This window comes from Columba livia, chromosome 1 (genome assembly GCF_036013475.1).
Source record: "Columba livia isolate bColLiv1 breed racing homer chromosome 1, bColLiv1.pat.W.v2, whole genome shotgun sequence".
NCBI lineage: Eukaryota > Metazoa > Chordata > Aves > Columbiformes > Columbidae > Columba > Columba livia.
Genome location: NC_088602.1, coordinates 735276 through 749628, shown reverse-complemented (window position 1 = coordinate 749628; position 14353 = coordinate 735276). Strand labels below are relative to the sequence as shown.

The following is a 14353-nucleotide window of genomic DNA, read 5'->3' as shown; positions in this document are numbered from 1 at the left end:
GGGAATTGGGGATTGGACTGGATGATCTTCCGACATCCCTTCCAATCTCTGACATTCTGTGATTATGTATAGGGGGGGCCCAACGCTGCATTAGCCCCCCCAGTTCTGCAGCCCCACATTGTGACACCCATGGCTCTGCTGTCACCCTGCCCACGGGGGCTTGCGGGGCACAGCCCCTCGGGTGCTGGTGACCCCACCTGGCCCCAAAGTAGGGGCCCCCCAGCACAGCCCCCCCGGTGGTGGTGGGGATGAAGGTCAGACCCTGGCTCTGCCGCGGGAGCACGACGCGGAGGACACAGCCCGCAGGGACCGTGCTGGGGAGCAGGATGCGGCCATGGGGGTCCCCCGGTGGGAGTAGATTTGGTGCAGCCCCCAGGGCCAGGCTGGGCCGGGCTGAGCCTCTTGTGGGCTCCCAAACCGGGCTCTGGGGGCCACACTTTGCCCCATTCCCCGGGGGCTGCAGCGAGGCCCGGCTGAGGGAGGGGGCGGCGGTGGGACAGGCCAGAGCCACCCTGCCCGGTGGCACCGTCACCCCCGCCAGCCCCGGCTCTGGCCGGGAAGCGGCCGCGGGAACAAAGGCGGGTTGTGGCGGGCGCCAGCCCTCGGCCCTTCCGGCCCCGGCCACACAAGGGGCCCGTGTCCCCAGCAGCGGGGGCCCCACCAGCCCCCCCAGATCCGGCCGCTGGCCAGCACGTGCCGGCAGCCCGCGGGGGCGGCGAGCGCGGCCGAGCAGCGGGGCTGCGGCCAGTCCCTCGCTGCCACCGTCACCGGCCTCAGCCCTTGGCCGCGGGGTCCCCAGGACGTGCGAGCGCTGCAGCCCCCGGGTGTGGGGACACGGGGACATGGGGACACTGGGCCGTGGCCTCTGCCTGCAGCTCTGGGGTGGGGCAGGACAGGGCAGAGCCCGCGCTGGGGTGGCCGGGGGGCTCCCTGGGAGGGACGTCATTCCTGCGGCCCCTGTGCCCACCCCTGCAATGTCCCCATCCCCAATGTCCCCATGGCCACCCTGTGCCATGTCCCCATTCCTATCGCCTGCAGTGTCCCCATCTGCAATGTCCCCATGGCCACCCTGTGCAATGTCCCCATTCCTATCCCCTGCAATGTCCCCATCCCCGATGTCCCCATGGCCACCCTGTACAATGTCCCCATTCCTATCCCCTGCAATGTCCCCATCACCAACATCCCCATAGCCACCATGTGCAATGTCCCCATTCCTATCCCCTGCAATGCCCCATCCCAAAATATCCCCATTGCCACCCCCTGCAATGTCCCCATGGCTACCCCATGCAATGTCCCCATTCCTATTTCCTGCAATGTCAGCATCCCAAATGTCCTCATGGCCAACCTGTGCCATTGTCCCCTTCCCCAAGGTCCCTATGGCCACCCCATGCAATGTCCCCATTCCTATTCCCTGCAATGTCCGCATCCCCAATGTCCCCATCCCCAGTGTCCCTATGGCCACCCCATGCAACGTCCCCATGGTCACCCCGTGCCATGTCCCCAAGCCGGGGAGCTCAGCGCTGGCCCCGAGCAGACATGGGGTGGCCGGGGTCGTGCTGGCTGTGTCAGGGACACCCCGGTTAGACACCCCAGCAGCAGCGCTGCCACCAGCACCCTGTGCTCAGCCCTGGCAGGGCGAGGGGTCCCAGCCCAGCTCAGACAGGGCCACCCGTGTCCCCCAGGGTGGCTGCAGGGGTGTCCCCGCGCTGGGGATGGTGGGCGCGCACGGGAGAGCACAGGAGACGCGGGGCCTGGGCAGGTGTCTTTATTGGACAAGAAGCAAGATGGGGAGCGGCTGGTCACAGGCGAGTCCCGCTGCCCCCGCAGCCCCGCGCCGGCTCCTCGGCACAGCCCGGCTCCGCTCCGGCCAGGGCTGGACGTCCCGCCGCTGCCCCGGGGAACCGGCGATGCTGCGCTGGGCCGGGCTCCCCCAAACACCCCCCAGGAGACCCGGCGGCAGGACGGGACCGGCGCCGGGGCACTAGGGTGCTGGGGGGCGGCCGAGCGCTGGGGTTGGCACAGGGGGCTGAGAGCCCTTGTCCCCATGGGGTGCTGGGGGGGTGGCAAGTCCCCGTGGGGTGCTGGGGGCAGGAGGGGGTTCAGCCCCCCCGGTATCCCCTTCTCAGGATGCGTTGCTCTGTGCCAGGACCGCAGAGGCGTCACCTGAAAGCGAACGGGGCCGGGGGTCCCGCGGGAGCCCCCAGGGCAGACGCCCAGTTAGTGCAAACGAGGTCTGTATTATTAAAGCTGGCGGCTTCGGGCTGGCGGCCCCGGTGCCACCGTCCCCGGGGGGCAGCGAGGCGCAGGGGGCACCGGGGCGGGTGGGGGGCGAGGGGGCGGGGGCAGCATCGTCTCTGAGCGGCCGCCCCGTCACAAGAGGACGCAGGGCTTCTTGGGCTTGGCCGGGACGGGGTTGAGCACGGCCCGCACCGCCTCGGTGAACACATCCTTGATGCCCTCCTGGTTGAGCGCCGAGCACTCCAGGTACTTGACAGCGCGGATCTGCTTGGAGAGGCTGATCCCTTGCTGGGTGGTGATGGGCGCCTGGTTCTGCTCCTTGAGCCGCTTCATGGTCTCGGGGTTGTTTCTCAGATCCTTCTTGGTGCCGACGAGGAGGATGGGCACGCTGGGGCAGTGGTGGCACACCTCCGGGTACCACTTGTGCTTGACGTTCTCGTAGGAGGGCGGGCTGGCGATGGAGAAGCAGATGATGAAGACGTTGGTCTGGGGGTAGGAAAGCGTCCGCAGGCGGTCGTACTCCTCCTGGCCAGCCGTGTCCCACAGGTTTAAGTTAATAGTCCTGCCGTCCACCGTGTTCTGGGCGCTGTAGTTGTCGAAGACGGTGGGGATGTACTCCTTGGGGAAGGCGTTGGTGGTGTAGCAGATGAGCAGGCAGGTCTTCCCCACCGCCCCGTCGCCCACCACCACGCACTTGATGCTCTGCATCCCCGCGGCTCGGCGTCCCTCACGTCCTCTGTCAGCAGCCTGCGGGGAGGGGACAGCGTCAGGGAGGGGGACGCGCCAGGGCGGGGGTCACCGCGGTCCCCCTGCACGGGCAGCCCGAGGCAGGAGGGTGCAGAGGGGCAGGTCACACTCGGCTCCCCCATATCCCATAACCCAGGTGAGCCTCCCGGCCACTCATGTCCCCCCTGGCAGCCCCCACAGTGGGCAAAACCTGAGACCCCCCGAGCAGGAACGGCAGCCCCGACCCAGCACTGACACGCTGCCGCTGTGGCTGGTGTGATGGGACAAACCATAGAATCACGAGACGGTTTGGGTTGAGGGACCTTCCCAGCTCCCCAGTCCCCCCTGCCATGAGCAGGGACATCTTCACCAGCTCAGGGTGCTCAGAGCCCCGTCCAGCCTGGCCTGGGATGTCTCCAGGGATGGTTCATCCACCACCTCTCTGGGAACCTGGGCCAGGCTCTCACCACCCTCAGGGCAACAATTCCTTCCTCATGTCCGGCCTGAATCTCCCTCCTTTAGTTTAACCCATCACCCCTTGTCCTGTCACAACAGGCCCTGCTCAAAAGTCTGTCCCCATCTTTCTTATGGGCCCCTTTCCAGTTCAGAAAGGTGCACTAAGGTCTCCCCGGAGCTTCTCTTCTCCAGCTGAACACCCCAACTCTCAGCCTGTTCCCAGCAGAGCTGTTCCAGCCTCAGGTCATTCCTGGGGCTCCTCTGGCCCCTCTCCAGCAGCTCCACGTGTGTCCTGTGCTGAGCCCGGTGCTCCCCGCACACCCCGGCCCCTGCGGCACCGCAGGCCGAGCTGGCGCGGCCGTCGGGGCTGACGTCGGCTCCGGCAGCTGTTTGTCCCTGTTTGCCTTCCTCAGGTTCCCTCTGCAATTGCCATTAAGGGCCACATCCTGCTCCCTTCCTGCTGCAGCCTGGGGGAGCTGGGAGTGACCCCCCGGGGGGCCGGCGGCCCCTTCCCCGCCACTGCCCGCCCTGAAGGATTTGTCACCACAGCAGCGATACTGGCAGCGGCTCGTGTGCCGCAGGGCTGGCCAAGGGGTGGCGGGGGGGAAACAGGGGTGCTGCATCGGCCCACAGCCCCAGACCGGGGTAAAACCCCTCCCCAGAGCCCCAAAGTGGGGGAACACCCTCCCCAGAGCCCCAGGCTGGGGGTCCCCACGTCTGGGGATGCGGAAGGGGCCGTGTCCCCCCAGGAGCCCCCGGCGGGTCCCTGCCCCCTCGCATGGGGAAGTTGCTCTTCCTCTTCCCGCCCTGCCAGCGGCTTCCTGCCCGGGGGCCGCACCGTGCCCCCCGCCGCCTGGCGCCCGCCTGCCCGCTGCCCCCGGCGCTGCTGCAGCCGCCCCAGCACCGTGCCTCAGTGTCCCCGCTGCAGACCCGCGCCGGGGCAGGGGGTCTGTGGGTGCTGGCCGTGCGGGCGCAGCGGCGGGAGCAGCCCCGGCACGGGCAGCCCTGTCCGCGGCAGGAAGGCGATGGCGGCAGCGCCGGGGCCGCTCACACTGTGCGGGATGGCGGGAGGGTCACAAAGGAGCACGCGGCCTTCGGCCTCAGTTTGCTCCCCGCTTTGGTTGCAAACACGGCCCCCAGGGGTTCCCAGCACCCAGGCACAGCGCCCAGGGCTGGGGGATCGGTGGAGGTGCAGGAACCAGCAGTAGACAGGACACACAGCACGGACAGGACACACAGCACGGACAGGACACACAGCACGGGCAGGACACACAGTGTGGACAGGACACACAGCATGGACAGGACACACAGCATGGACAGGACACACAGCACGGACAGGACACACAGCACGGGCAGGACACACAGCATGGACAGGACACACAGCATGGATAGGACACACAGAATGGGCAGGACACACAGCACGGACAGGACACACAGCACGGACAGGACACACAGCACGGGCAGGACACACAGCACGGACAGGACACACAGCACGGACAGGACACACAGCATGGGCAGGACACACAGAATGGGCAGGACACACAGCACGGGCAGGACACACAGTATGGACAGGACACACAGCACGGGCAGGACACACAGCATGGACAGGACACACAGCACGGACAGGACACACAGCACGGGCAGGACACACAGCACGGGCAGGACACACAGCACGGACAGGACACACAGCACGGACAGGACACACAGCATGGACAGGACACACAGAATGGGCAGGACACACAGCACGGGCAGGACACACAGCATGGACAGGACACACAGCACGGGCAGGACACACAGCACGGACAGGACACACAGCATGGACAGGACACACAGAATGGGCAGGACACACAGCACGGGCAGGACACACAGTATGGACAGGACACACAGCACGGGCAGGACACACAGCACGGGCAGGACACACAGCATGGACAGGACACACAGCATGGACAGGACACACAGTATGGACAGGACACACAGCACGGGCAGGACACACAGCACGGACAGGACACACAGCACGGGCAGGACACACAGTATGGACAGGACACACAGAATGGGCAGGACACACAGTATGGGCAGGACACACAGCACGGACAGGACACACAGCATGGACAGGACACACAGCACGGGCAGGACACACAGTATGGACAGGACACACAGAATGGGCAGGACACACAGCACGGGCAGGACACACAGCACGGACAGGACACACAGCACGGGCAGAGGGACCCACGCTGGGGTCTGTGGGGCTCAGAGCAGCCATAGGAGTTCAGGGCAATGGGAGAAGGGGCAGGGGGTGTGAGCAGGATCAGGGCGATGTTCAGCTGGAGAAGAGAAGCTCTGGGGACAACTTAGTGCAGCCTTTCCGGACTGAAAAGGGGCCCATGAGAAAGATGGGGACAGACTTTTGAGCAGGGCCTGTTGTGATAGGACAAGGGGTGATGGGTTAAACTAAAGGAGGGAGATTCAGGCTGGACATGAGGAAGGAATTGTTGTCCCTGAGGGTGGTGAGAGCCTGGCCCAGGTTGGCCAGAGAGGTGGTGGATGAACCATCCCTGGAGACATCCCAGGCCAGGCTGGACGGGGCTCTGAGCACCCTGAGCTGGTGAGGATGTCCCTGTCATGGCAGGGGGACTGGGGAGCTGGGAAGGTCCGTCAACCATAACCGCCTGTGATGGTCACAGGGGGAGCAGGAACAGGATGAGGGAAGCATGAGCAGGGTGATGGGGACACGAGCAGGGTGATGGGGACAGAAGGAGGTGATGACCTGGCTGAGCTGTTGGGACCCGGTTGGGACCATCTGACCCAGTTCAGGCCAGTCTGACCCAGTCTGTGCTCGCTGACCTGGTTTCAGCATCTTTCCCCCCTCATTGCACACAGGGCTCGGGGGGCCACGGGCCCCGCTCTCCCTCGGCCCCCGGGTGGCTGGCAGCGCTGTGAGTTTCTTTCCCCCTTTTTTGATGAGACTGAGTAGAAGGAGGGATGGCAAAAATGAGACTTTTCCTGGAAAGCCATTTTGCTTGTTTGAGGTTCAATTCTCCGCTCGCCCGAGGCCGCAGGCGCTCGGTCACCAGAGCCACAACCGGCCCCTCCCCGGCCCAAACAACCCCCAGCTGGGCTTCGCTTTGGGAAAACGGGGGCGAGGGGCAGCACCCCAGAGCAGGAGCCACCGACGGTGCCCCACGAGTCCCCATCAGGCTCCTGCTGCCCCCATGGCCCACAGGCACCCCAGTGTCCCCGTGGGCACCCCAAGGTCCCTGTAGCTATTTGGGGCTGGGCTGTGGCACACGGGGGGGGGTCCCTGCTGCCCCCCAGGCTGGGGTCTCCCAGTTGCCCGGACCAGCTGATGCTGTGACATCGGGGATCCCCCCGCGCTGGTGCGGTGACACCAGGTGTCCCCCAGGTCCTGGGTGCCAGCCGGGGTCACCCAGCTGAGGTGGCAGCGAGAGGGGTCCCACAGCAGCCCCAGACCCCAGTTTGTTGCCCTGAGAGGGGCCACAGGGGTCCTGGGGACACGCCGTGGGCACAGCGGCCGGGGGGGACATGGCTGGAGCCCATCGCTGTCTATAAACACCGGGGGAGGGACGCGGGCGGGAAGAGCCACCAGAGCTGGGGACAATATTGGGGCAGGAGCCGCAGGGGACGCGGGGCAGCTGCTGCGGCCACAAGCGGGTGCGAGGGGCGGCTCTGCCAGGGGACAGGGACAAAGCGGTGTCCCCATCTGCAGCCCCCATCCCACGGGGAGCAGGGTGGTCCCCAAGCACCAGCCACGGCCCCGCCACAGTGGGACGCGGCACCGGTCACACCAAGCACAAACCCTGCACCCCCAAACCAGCCGTGGGGCCATGGGTGCCCAGTGACACTGTCCCCATGATGGGACGGGCCCGGCCGAGCCAGCGGCGCTGCCGGGGAGGCGACGGGGACGAGGGGACAAGCGTAAACGCTCGTGCCCCTGAGAGCATCATTGCCGCTATGGGGATGGAGGAAGAGCGGGCAGGGGACCGGGGACACTTCCCCGTGGCCCGGGGTGGCGTTGCCACCGGGCAGCAGCAGACGCGGGTGCTGGCACCGGAGTGGGGCTGCTCGCGCCATCGCCGGGACCGTGGAGTTGGGGGCACAGTGTCACAGCGAGGGGACCCCGGGCGTGGCCATGTCACCCGTGTGATCTGCTCGCCGAGGAGGGGGCTTGGCGCAGACCCAGCCCCGCAGCAGCCAGAGCCCGGGGCCCCGCTCGGTGCCAAGGGGCGGGACGTGGGCAGCACGGGGGCTTTGGCTTCGGACCCCTTGCAGCTGCCCCCCTGCCACACCGACGCTTCCAGCTGCAGCCCCCAGCCCCACGGGGCACCCATCCCCACAGCCCTGAGCTCCCTGCCAAGGTGGGGGGTGCCATGGGGGCTGCGGGTGCCATGGGGGCTGCGTGCACCCCCAACCTGCATCCATGTGGGGTCTGGCCCCCACCGCAAGACACTGGGGGGAGGTGGGAGCCCCCGCGCATTGGGGCCAGGACCCCCCGGGCAGGACAGGGCTGGGGTTGCAGGGGGACGGGGTGACATCCCTGCCCATCCTGCCTGCACAAGCCCGGCTCTGTTCTCCGGACGCCCATGGCCGGCAGCTCCGTTAACCCCTTCCAGCCCCCCCGAGACACCGGGGCGCGGGCGGCTGGTGGGGCCGGGGGGCACAGCCTGTGGGGGGCACCGGAGCCCCCAAGCTGCCCAGTCGCAGCCCCCAGGATTTGGGGCGCTGGGGAGGGGGCGCGGGTGGACAATGGGGCTGCGGGTGACGCGCCGTGACCTCCCCCCATCGCCCCCCCGGGACGGGAAAAGCGACTCACGTCCTGCGCGGCAGAAAGGGGAAGCAGAACCCGCTCCCCGCAGCCAGGGCAGCCCTGGGGGGTTTCCAACGGGGGCGCGGAGCGGCTGCCCCACGGGCTCCCACCCCACGGTGCCGAACCCCGACCAAAGCAAAGCTGGGCAGAGCTGTGCCGCGGGGCCTGCGCCCCACACTGCGCCCCACGCCGTGTGCTGGGAACCACAGGCAGCGCACCCTGTGCCCCACACCCTGCACCCCACATCCTGCACCACAAACCGTGCATTCCGTGCATTACAAACCGTGCATTACGAACCGTGCATTACGAACTGTGCATTATGAACTGTGCATTATGAACCGTGCATTACGAACTGTGCATTGTGAACCGTGCATTACGAACTGTGCATTATGAACTGTGCATTACGAACCGTGCGTTACGAACTGTGCGTTACGAACCGTGCATTATGAACCGTGCAACACAAACCACGCTGCACAAACTGTGCACCCCACTCCCCACATCATTGTGCGCCCCGCCATGTGCACCCTGCGCCGCACACCTTGCACCCCACACTGTACCCTGCACCCTGCACCCCACATCCTGCACCATGAACTGTGCAACACGAACCGTGCACCATGGACTGTGCACCCCACTCCCCACATCATCGTGCACCCCATCATGTGCACCCTGCGCCACGCATGTTACACCCCACATCCTGCACCAGGAACCGTGCACCCCCCTCCCCACATCACGTAACCCCATCCTGTGCATCCTGTGCCCCACACACTGCACCGCGGACCCTGCCCGGCGCTGTGCGGATCAGCCCCTGCACCCCACAGCCTGCACCCCACACCGCGGGCAGCAGGGCAGACGCCGTGTCCGGCCGCCTGGGGCTGCGGGGACAGCCGGGGTCCCTCCGGCTCTGCGGGGGGAGCAGCACACGCGGCCCCGGCGCTGCCGCCGCCCCAGCGGGCAGAGAGGAAACCAATGCAATCTGCAAGTACGGAGCAGGGACCCGCGGGGCTGAGCGGGCGGTTTGTGCCGCCGCGGGGATTCGGCGCTGGCACGGCCGGCACGGGCGCGCTGCCGCCGGTGACCCCGGCTCTGCCGTTGCGGCTGAAATAACCTCCACCTGGAATAACCTCACCGCTGAGTCGCAGGGTTTGATTTTCCTCATTTTCCAGCTGCAGGCTCGTCATGACTCATTTCCTCATTTTATTTCCCTCCTGGCCAGTGAGCTGAGGGACAGAGGGATGGACAGAGAGATGGACAGAGGGATGGACAGAGAGATGGACAGGGAGATGGACAGGGAGATGGACAGAGAGATGGACAGAGGGATGGACAGAGGGATGGGGGTGGATGGATGGTGGATGAGGGGATGGATGGTTGGGTAGATGGTTGGATGCAGGATGGATGGCTGGGCGGATGGATGGTTGGGTGGATAGAGGATGGAGGGATGATGAGGGGTGGATGGATGTTGGCTGAATGGGTGATGGATGATGGACAGACGAATGGATGATAGATGTTGGATGGATGGATGGTTGAGTGGATGGATGACTGACACACGAATGGGTGGCTGGATGGATGATGGACGGGTAATGGATGGTGAATGGATGGATGAATGGACGGATGAACGGATGATGGAAGTTGGATGGATGGTTGGGTGGACAGATGATGGGTGGATGGTTCGATGGGGGATGGATGGATGGGTGAATGGATGGATGATGGCTGGATGGTTCAATGGGGGATGGAGGGATGGGCAGATGGATGGATGATGGGTAGATGCTGGTTGGATGGATGGACGATGGACGGATGGGTGGTTGGATGGATGGATGATGGATGGGTGGGTGGGTGGATGATGGTTGGATGGTTGGATGGATGATGGGTGGATGGATGGTTGGATGGGTGGATGGATGATGGATGGGTGGGTGGCTCCCACCATGATGGGTGGATGGTTGGACAGGACCAGGCAGCCCAGGCCACACTCCATAGCCCCACGGTGACAGACCAGCCCAGCACCGCTCACAGCGCTGGCAGAGGCGCAGCCCAGCACCACGATGTGCACACCAGCACCGGCCAGTTTGGCACCTCTCACCGCCCCGGTCACACCAAAGCTCCAGGCGCGGGATGCCCGTCCATGCTCGCACACACCACCCCGTCCCCGCCGCCCGCACCGCGGCCCTGAGCCCTGAGCTGTGCCGGCCCGGCAGCTCCCGGCAGCGCCAGGAACAGCCCCGCACTCGCGGATGCTCCTGCTGCCTGCGCTCCCGTGCCAGCCTCACCAAAACACCCACCGCGGTGCAGCCCCGGCAGCAGGGACAGGTGACGTCCCCATGTGTCACCATCCACTCCACCAGCGGTGCTTTGGCAGCTGCTGCTTCCACCGAGATAAGAGGAGGGGACCCAGCACCTCTGGGTGCGGTGGGTGCAGCAGGTGGTGCGGTGCAGTGCAGTGCAGTGCAGTGCCGTGCAGTGCAGTGCACAGTGGGTACAGTGCCCGGTGGGGCGCCCCCTGGCGTGCAGCGCAGCCCGTGCAGCGCTGGGACACGGTGCAGCGCTCGGCGGGTCACGCAGTGAGCGGGGACGGCGGGGACGGCGGGGACAGCGGGGACAGCGGGGACGGCGGGGGACAGCGGGGACAGCGCCAGTGCAGTGACCCCGGGAAGGGGTCGGGGGTCCGGGCCGGTTCTGTCCCCGTTCTGTGCCGGTTCTGTCCTCGCTCCCCGGGCCCATGGGGCAGCGTCCTCGGTCCCCCCGAACCGCAGCGCCCTGGAGCTCCGGCAGCCCCGTCATCCCGGATCCCGTTAACCCCGTTATCCCGAGTCCTGTTAACGCCGTTATCCCGGGGTCCCGTTAGTCCCATTATCCCGGGGTCCCGTTAACCCCGTTATCCCGGGTCCCGACAGCCGCCGTCCCGCTCCGGGCGGGTCCCGCCGCTCCGGTCCCCGCTGCTCCCCCCGGCCCGGCCCCCCCAGCCCGTGCGGGTCCCCCGGCCCCACTCACCCCCGGGCATGGCGCGGCGGGGCCGGGCGGCAGCGGCGGGAGGAGGAGGAGGGAGGAGGAAGAAGAAGGAGGAAGGGGAGGAAGGGGAGGAAGTCAAGTCCGCAGCCGCCTCCTCCCGCCGCCCCGGGCGGTCCCGCGGAGAAACTTCCCCCGCCCCGCCCGGTCCCCGCCCGGTCCCCCGCCCGCCGCTTCCTCCCGGCCCGGGGTGGGGGGTCCCGGGGGTGCGGCCCCTGCGCCCCTCGGCATCGTCCCGCGCTCCGGCCCCGACCCCGACCCCTCGGCTCCCGGGGCGGGTCCGGCTGCACCCCCAGGGTGAGGGACACGGGGGTCCGGCCCCGGCCGGGGATGCAGGAGCCCGGGCTGGGGGTGCAGGACACGAGTGTTGGGGGGGGCACAGGAGCGCACCCCATCTCCAGCCGGGCTGCGGGGCCGGGGGGCTGCAGCAGGGTCAGGACGGGCCCCCCCTGTGTCCCGGAGCCCCACGGGGCCGGGTTGGCGAGAAGTGCTGGGGGGCCCTGGCTGGCGGGGACGGGGACAGTGGTGGGGACAGGGGCAGGCTGGGGGGGTGAGGAGGGAGGGAGCCCCCAAGGGGTCCCTGGGGTCGGGGGGGGGTGGCAGCCGCTCTCGGGGTCTGGGCGTGGAGAGGTGGGGACGGAGTGACAGGGGAGTTGGGAACCAAGCAGGACCCCCCAAGGAGCAGCAGCGGGGGCACAGAACCCCCCGAGCAGGGTCCCCGGTAACCCCCTCGAGCAGGGTCAGGGCCAGAGGACACCCCGGTGCCACAGGGAACCTCCCAAGGGCCAAGTCCCCCAAGCTGGGGGTCCCGCAAGGGCCAGGTCTCCCCAGCACCCCCGAGGGTCCCCGGTAACGCCAGGGCGGGGGGTCTCATGGGGGCCACCCGGCTGCGGGGGGGCAGTGGCAGGTGAGCTGTTCATGGGGGGGTGAGTGTGTCTGTCCCCGTCCCCGGTCTGTGCGTGTCACAGCCGCGGGGGCTCTGCAGTCACGTGACCCCCAGCCCGGGGCAGTGGGGCTGGGACCCCTGCGCTCCCCCGCCTGGAAACCAGCCCAGAGCTGCTGGGGGCTGGGGGGCCGGGGTCCCCAGCCCCACTCTCCACACTGGGTGGCCACGGGCCCTGGTGGCTCCGGTGGCTCCAATGTCACCGCTCGGCGCTGGTGAGCGGCGATGCCACCAGGAGCGCGTGGCCGCAGGGGGGTGTTGCACCCCTTGGGGGTGTCAGTGTGGAGCAGCCCGGGCCCCGCTGCGAGCGGCCGTGTGGCGCCGTCCTGACGAGTGGGGGCGCCCTAATGAGGCGGGGTGCTCCAAAAACCAGCGTGCTCTGACAAGCTGGGCTGCCCCGAAATCCTCAGCTGGGCGCTCCTGCTCCGGGGGGATTGCACTGGGTGAGCTTCCGAGGTGCCTCCAGCCCCTGACATCCTGGGATTCTGTGACAAGTCTTCCCCGGTGTCGCGGCCGGGCCGGGTGCCGGTGCCGGTTGTCGCGGCCGGGCCGGGTGCCGGTGGTGCCGGTGCCGGTGTCGCGGCCGGGCCGGGTGCCGGTGGTGCCGGTGCCGGTGTCGCGGCCGGGCGCGGTGCCGGTGTGTCCCGGTCTCCCATCCGGGCGCAGCCGCAGCCGCTCCTGCTGAGCTTCCGCACCGCGCCGGCGGCCCCGCGCGCGTCTCCCGTGCGGCCGCCAGAGGACGCTGCGGCCCAGCGGCGAGCGCGGGTTGAGGAGGCGGGGGGCGTGGCCAACTGCCCGCCGCTGATTGGCCGGATGGCGGCGCGGGGCGGTGCCCACTGGCGGAGGGCCCGGCGTGGCTCCGCCCCCTGTCAGCGAGCGCGCGGCGGCGGCGCCAAGACCCGGTGCGCAGCGGGGGGGGGGGGGGGGGGCTGGGCGAGACCACCGCGGCGGGGGGGAGCGGGGGTGTCCCGGGAGAGACCACTGGTGAGGAGGGTGGGGGGAAGGAGCGCAGCGAGGAGAGGTTATCGCGGGACGGGGGGGGCAGGGTTGTCCCGGTAGAGCCCACTGCTGAGGAGCACGGGGGGGAGCGGGGTTGTCCCGGTAGAGCCCACTGCCGAGGAGAACGGGGGGAGCAGGGCTCTCCCGGGAGAGACCACTGCGGCGCGGGGGGGGAGGCTCCCCGGGAGAGCTCACTGCGGGGGGCGGGGGGGCGGTGCGGGGCTGTTTCCGGGGCGGGCGGCGGCCGGAGCGGTTCCCGGGCCGGAGCGGTTCCCGGTTCCCGGGCGGGAGCAGCGCGGGCTGACGGGCGCTCCCTGCAGCTGCTGGCGGCCCCGGACGGCGGAGCCGAGCGCAGGCGAAGGGCCGGGCCCGGCGGCGTTGCCCATGCCGAGGAGGAGCTGACAGCGGCGGGGACATGGATCTGCGGGCGGGACTGGCGCTGTGGCTGCTCTGCGGGCTCCTGCTGCAGCCCGCCCGGGCCGAGCGGCCGCCCGGGCCCCACCTGGACGAGACCCCCATCGCAGGTGAGACCAGCGGGACCCCCCCGGCCCGCTTCCCGGGCCCGCAACCGCCGCTGCCCGGGGCCGCCCCGGGGGTGCCCGTGTGTCCGGTGTCCCCCGCGGGTCCTCAGCCCCGGTGGCTCCGGGCAGGTTCCCCCAGTCCCGCGAACCGGCCCCGGCTCCGTTTGAGGCGAGTTCTGTGGTTTTTGAGGCGGTTTCTGGTGGGTTTGGGTGCGCGTTGCCGTCCCGGCCGCGGTTCGGGCCCCGCGGCGCTCGGGCCAAGGGTCGCAGGACCAAAAATAATCCGTGTTTGTTTTCGCAATGGGCGCTGCGCGGGCGCGTGGATGTTGGCGCGGGTGTTCGGCCGCTTTGCACCCCGTCCTCGGTGTTTTAAGGACGTTCTCAGGTGGGCGAGGGCTCCCGCGGGCTGTGTGAGCCCGGCCTGGCCGAGCCCGGCCTGGCTGAGCTGCTCCCGCGCCTCAGCCCTGCGGGAAGAGGCAGCGAAGCCCGGACGCAGCTGCTCTGCCGTCCCGAGGTTCCCTCCCCGCTGCCCCAAAGCAGCAGAGCGGGCGGGAAGCCCCGGCTGCCCGGCACCCCGCGCTGCCCGCAGCCCCGCACACGGACCCGGAGCCGGGCAGCCGCCGTGGGCTCTGCTGTCTGCTGTGTCCTTGT

The 14353-nt window shown here is 68.6% G+C and overlaps 2 protein-coding genes across 15 annotated transcripts in view; one reads left to right on the top strand and one right to left on the bottom strand.

The window, feature by feature from the left end:
• Positions 1-2235: 2235 nt before the first annotated feature.
• Positions 2236-11362, bottom strand: RHOG (ras homolog family member G). The gene is made up of 2 exons (XM_065063994.1): positions 11225-11362; positions 2236-2985 (listed from the first exon to the last, which is right to left on the bottom strand). Exon 2 carries the CDS (start codon positions 2944-2946, stop codon positions 2371-2373), a length of 576 nt encoding a protein of 191 aa, XP_064920066.1. The 5' UTR covers positions 2947-2985; positions 11225-11362; the 3' UTR covers positions 2236-2370.
• Positions 11363-12930: 1568 nt separating this feature from the next.
• Positions 12931-14353, top strand: part of STIM1 (stromal interaction molecule 1) — a 92715-nt gene continuing 91292 nt past the window's right edge. For 11 of the 14 annotated variants that reach the window (XM_065062812.1, XM_065062753.1, XM_065062945.1 and 8 more), the window contains exon 1: positions 13502-13705. In XM_065062812.1, coding sequence (XP_064918884.1) covers positions 13597-13705 — 109 coding nt within the window. In that variant the 5' untranslated portion in view covers positions 13502-13596. Of the gene's footprint in view, positions 13085-13391; positions 13706-14353 lie in introns of those variants that run through there. The other 3 variants (XM_065062622.1, XM_065062540.1, XM_065062698.1) reach the window with 3 other exon arrangements.